This window comes from Olea europaea, chromosome 7 (genome assembly GCF_002742605.1).
Source record: "Olea europaea var. sylvestris chromosome 7, O_europaea_v1, whole genome shotgun sequence".
Taxonomy (NCBI): Eukaryota; Viridiplantae; Streptophyta; class Magnoliopsida; order Lamiales; family Oleaceae; genus Olea; species Olea europaea.
Window position 1 is genome coordinate 3,091,923 of NC_036243.1, and position 5,842 is coordinate 3,097,764.

The window sequence follows — 5,842 nt, forward strand, 5'->3', positions numbered from 1 at the left end:
TTCATCTCAAGCCAAGCAGTGATTTTGGTCCCTCTTGACAAGAAAAAAGCAGTATGCTTTTCCATGTTACATAATTATGTTTTGACAAGGTTTTAAGAATTGATATTCGATATTAGACATTGGGTACAGATTAGATCCTCCTCTTCAACCAACAACAAACTAAAGCACGTGTACGCAAGCCTTAGCTTGTGCGTGCGTGCTTGTACATACATGCAAATCCTTGTACAAAATGCCATTGAACCTTCAATCAGAATTTAAGTAATGGGTACTTTTTAAAACTGCTGTCATTTTAATTGTTACACAAATCTTCGTGTCATGTTAAAAACGAAGAAAGTGTGGAGTCAGGAACGGTAATGATTCGTTTAATGACAATTATTCTTCGTTATTAACTGACAACATCGAACTCAATACATCCAAGTTTTCCTCAGAGATTCATGAATATAGTTATCTGTTTCAACCACATTTAGCTCAATAATATGCTATAATTAAACAATTGCTACCACTTCAACATGTCATGTACGATGAGTTCTCTTGTACCTTGGTGATCTCATAGAATCAACGATTTGCTCAGGAGATTACCACGCAGCATTTTTTCACCTGGGTTCAGGTTTCTTCCACTTTGTAATATACCTTCGACTGACATCAAAGATGCAGCTCAGAACAAGATCTGGCTGGCACCATCCAGTGCTTTCTGCAATGAACAAGACCTAACATAATATATATTAGGTACTTCATTAAAAAAGGGATATAGAATACTGAAGCAAATAGTAACTTCTAAAAATATCTCCAACTTAAACTGGATTACCTTTATTAGCAGAACATTACGGTCACAATAATAAGCTACAAAGCACTAAACTACTCATTGACATACGAGTCACTCGAACAACCACAGAAAATAAAAAGAAAATAAAAACCTTTTGCAATAAAGATAGCTGATCGATCCTTCAATTTCCTTTTCTTTGTCCTTGAATTATACTTCAGTTTAATATACACAAGACTTGCAGAGTATGAATGTGGTGATAAATAGTTTTGTCCATTAAAGTTCCAACACGAAGTGGCAGTAACTTTGCAGGTAAAAATAAAAATGCAAGCTTGAATAATCAATTGAAGCAACAAATACAACAATCTAAAAAATTATTTCTAGGTTTTTTCTTTAGTAGAAGAAATGCTGCAGAATATGGAATTTAATAGCAGGTATTATCGTTGCTGACAAAAAAGTATATTTAATTGGATATTCACTTATTAGTCGTTCTTACTTGATGTGCTTTAAAGAACTTGTAAGTACAATGTATTATAAATTGTGCACGTTGTGGTTTCATAGTTAAATGCCTCCTCCTTGCTATAGTAATTTGCTCATAAATTCAGCATTTTTCATTTTCTAAATCATTTAAACCCAACTTAAGAAGTCATTTTTTCTTTTAAACATATGGTACAATTTCTAGAAATTATTCGATCTTTCCTGGAGTTAGAAACTTTTTGAGATCAATATATTGGTTAGTAGTTTCATATTTGAACCCACCTGCAACAAATCACAGATCTGCCCCACCCCACCCCACCCCCCAAAGCAATTTCTTTTTTCAATCGGTGAACATCGCTAAAAAGACTGAAGGAAAAAAAAAAAAGAATAAACAATGTATATTAAGTTTTCAGATGGGTGAGAAAGAAGCAATAAAATTAAACATCACAGTGAAAAAAGTCCTCCAATCACATATACAATTCCCCAAAAAAAAAAAAAACACTATGCTATAGAAAAACTTCAAAGCCGTACACCTCAGTGAAGACAAAAGCTACTCAATTCCAACATAAAACCCAACCAAATCTTAAACCTCAAATTACCATATAGCTGATTAAGCAATTCACTTGAAATGGTGGTCCTATACTAATAAACAGGATATTAATGAAGGTTCATTTTTTACAGATTGTCAATGTAAAGCTTCTTCATAGAACAAGATCCAATAAGGACAAGTCTACAGAATTTTAAGTCTGCAGTATATTATAGATCCTCGCCAAAGTTAGCATCAACAGGAAGAAAACATCTCAACCTTAAGGCAAAGAAAAATAACTTACTTTCAAAGAAATTTTCGTAATTATCAGACTTAAAAGAAGTGGTCTTTGCAGCAAATTGTCCAATCTGAATCCCCTGAAGCAACTAAGCCACCGCCATTTGTGCTTATGGACTCAGCACATGAGTTTCGTCTATGTGGCGATAATGGCTTCTCTATTCTCAGAAATGTAGATTCACAGTCCAGCACAGGAGATTTGAGACCACTGTTTCTCAACATATCGCATTCTTTGTTTGCACCAGATTCAATCCCTGGATAAGCCCAATATATTGGTTAGTAGTTTCATATTTGAACCCACCTGCAACAAATCACAGATCTGCCCCGCCCCTCCCCCCAAAGCAATTTCTTTTTTCAATCGGTGAACATCGCTAAAAAGACTGAAGGGAAAAAAAAAATAGAATAAACAATGCATATTAAGTTTTCAGATGGGTGAGAAAGAAGCAATAAAATTAAACATCACAGTGAAAAAAGTCCTCCAATCACATATACAATTCCCCAAAAAAAAAAAAATCACTATGCTATAGAAAAACTTCAAAGCCGTACACCTCAGAGAAGACAAAAGCTACTCAATTCCAACATAAAACCCAACCAAATCTTAGACTTCAAATTACTATATAGCTGATTAAGCAATTCACTTAAAATGGTAGTCCTAAACTAACAAACAGTATATTAATGCAGGTTCATTTTTTACAAATTCTCAATATAAAGCTTCTTAAAAGAACAAGATCCAATAAGGAAAAGTCTACAGAACTTTAAGTCTGCAGTATATTATAGATCCTCGCCAAAAGTTAGCATCAACAGGAAGAAAACATCTCAACCTTAAGGCAAAGAAAAATAACTTACTTTCAAAGAAATTTTCGTAATTATCAGACTTAAAAGAAGTGGTCTTTGCAGCAAATTGTCCAATCTGAATCCCCTGAAGCAACTAAGCCACCGCCATTTGTGCTTATGGACTCAGCACATGAGTTTCGTCTATGTGGCGATAATGGCTTCTCTATTCTCAGAAATGTAGATTCACAGTCCAGCACAGGAGATTTGAGACCACTGTTTCTCAACATATCGCATTCTTTGTTTGCACCAGATTCAATCCCTGGATAAGCCATTTGATGCTTGTCGGAGCATCCCTCAGCATCAACTTCTTCATCTGACAAGCACCTGCAACAATCAAATCTATCCATCTCATGCGTCTGGCTCACCAGTCCATCCATCCATGATATCCTCATCTGGGATACTGACAGATTCTCTGACATTGAATCAAAGACAGAAGAAGTTTTGCCCAAACTTTTTTGAGGAAGTTGGTTGAGGTCAATAGAATCAGAATGTGAAGCCAAGTCAGTGAAATGCATATCAAAACCACTTGCATCACATATTGACATCTTACTTCTAGGTGACAGGCTCGCTCCATGTAGTATATCTGTCACCAACTCAAATTCCGATTTGAAGTGAATTCTTTGATGTTCATAGTCATCAAAATGCCTTTCTGAGCTTGAATTTGAATCTGGTGTCTGAATGACATTTCCACTACTTAAAGAACCAACAGACACTGCAGCACTATCTCCAATCTGATTGTAACTGTAGTCTTTGTCCTCTCTTGAATTGATAGTCTTATCCATAGGTGTGCAATGAGAAGTATCAACTAAGAAAAACTCATCTATTTTTCTGGAAGAAGGCCCTGAAAATGCCTGCTGCTCGGGAACTCTTCTTGGAGAACGCCACACAATCCTTGTTTTCCCAGTACTTTCTGTATCACCTACATTACTACTGACCCCGTAGCTATCGAAATCAGATGCATTACCACTTAATGTTGAAGGAGAAGATCCTAAATCAAGCAACACAGAATCATTCCCAGGTATCTTCCTACAGCGTTCCAACTTCTTTTCCAAATCACTATCATTTCCCTCGTACTCCTCATCACATGGAGGCAATAGCCAGAGCAATGAAGCTTCGGCAGGCATCGGAATCAAAGACGCCTGAGATTCGTCAATCACTTTCCCCTCATTACTTCCATATTCAAAAAGATTTGCGTTTTCACCACCTACAGTGAGAATCCCTCTCGATCTACACTTTCTCTTATCCGTAACCCCCGAGACAAGGTGCCCAGCACCATAACAAATAGGTGTCACAGCTGCTGCGGAAACCAACACATTTGAGTGAGACCCACATTGAATCTCAGGAGACACAGAGGCCTCAACAGGAGGAGTTTTAGTAGCAGTACTACCATTACTATCAATTGTTCTTGAAGCTGAGTCTTCTCTTATATTCTTATTATCATGTAAATTTGCAAATTCTAAACCAGAGCCACATACTGCTTTTCCTGCAGGTGTAAAATTCTCAGTACTATTTAAACTATTGCTATTTTTAGATATTCGGAATAGCTAAATGGTTGGCTTACCTGGGCCACTTTCCTGCAAGTTCTTTAGCTTTTCCCCAAGTTCTTCGAACCCTTTCTTCAGTGTATTCACTGGATTGCGAGGACCAGAGGAAAGGGTTGATTTTTTATTGATGTTCCTCCGATACAGGAGAGAATGGTTCTTCCGTTGCTTCTGAGAAATGAGCTTTTTGCGAATATCATCTTCCTTAGATCTGAGCACCATTGAACTACCTCGTCCAGCTGTTGCTGATTTTTGGGCGGTACAGTTTGTAAATTTGAATTGAGGTTTCGGCTTTTTTGTAGGAAGGGTTTTTGTTGAAGAAGAACAGCCTTCGGAAGCTTCAACGGAAACAGAAGAAGAAATTGTGCGGTTTTTGCAATTCTTTCTGAGAATCAGAACTTGGCCATTCAAATCATGAAGAGGACTTCTGTTCCCAGAAATGTCTTTCTTCTTATTCGCATGTTTCTTCTTTCTACTATCTTTTTCCATTTTTGGATCTTTCCGGAGTGATTTCGTGACTTAATAATTGAAATGAAATGAACTGAACTGAACTGAGCAACAACTTCTGGAAGTTAATGTTGAATTCAAAACAGTGAAATGGAGGGCCAGATTTCTGCTCAGTTCTTTTTGTCATTTTCTTTTGGAAAATTGCAGTAGCAATCCCTAATGTTTTTATTTTTTACAAAACTTAACCTTAACCTTCATTTTATGCCAGCGAAAATTCCTAACCTTTTATAAATATTCACCTGAGTTCCAACTGAATGAAAACCGTCCAAAGCATCGCCAGTTGACCGGAAAATTTAAGGAATCAATATCCAATAAAACAGCCTAAAACAGCGTCCAAAAGGGTATCAATATCCAATAAAATCGTCATGATAGCAAATAGTTCAAGGAATTTTCGTCTTCAATTGACGGTGTTTTGGACGGTTTCCATCGAGATAGACCTTAGATGCATATTTATGAAAAAATAGGGATCTTCGTTAGCACAAAATGAATGTCAGAGTAAAGTCTGCAAAAAATAAAAATGTTTGAAATCGCTGTTGCGATTTTCCCTTTTCTTTTTGAGGGTTTCTTCTTTATGGCCCAATGGGTAAATTTCACGAATAGCCACTAAACTTTGTACTAGTATCATATTGGTCACTAAAATTTATAATTGAACTTTATAGAATGTTTTATTCGAATCATTTCCTACATGTTCACATGCCATGCATAATCTTTATCTTTACTCTCTTAAAAGAGAGGCTTTTGTTACTATTCATTTATATCACAGTCGTTTTCACACTTGAATCCAATTTATCCGATTTCGTTACAGTAGTTTCTCCTCTTTTTTTTCCTCCTTTACATTGTTTTCTCACTTTACCCTTGAAAATCCCACCTTACACTAATTAACACATTGAGGGCTTAATG

At 36.3% G+C, this 5,842-nt stretch overlaps 1 protein-coding gene across 5 annotated transcripts; it reads right to left on the minus strand.

The window, feature by feature from the left end:
* Positions 1-284: 284 nt before the first annotated feature.
* Positions 285-5,013, minus strand: LOC111396709. 5 transcript variants are annotated; one of them, XM_023023180.1, is made up of 4 exons: positions 4,456-5,013; positions 3,154-4,377; positions 2,068-2,314; positions 285-707 (listed from the first exon to the last, which is right to left on the minus strand). In XM_023023180.1, the coding sequence occupies exons 1-3, from the start codon at positions 4,922-4,924 to the stop codon at positions 2,097-2,099; spliced, it is 1,911 nt and encodes a 636-aa protein (XP_022878948.1). In that variant the 5' UTR covers positions 4,925-5,013; the 3' UTR covers positions 285-707; positions 2,068-2,096. The 5 variants fall into 5 exon arrangements, with proteins under 5 accessions (XP_022878948.1, XP_022878950.1, XP_022878947.1 ...); XM_023023182.1 differs by having other exon boundaries at positions 285-691; positions 2,068-2,302; positions 3,142-4,377; XM_023023179.1 differs by having other exon boundaries at positions 2,068-2,302; positions 3,142-4,377.
* Positions 5,014-5,842: the final 829 nt, after the last annotated feature.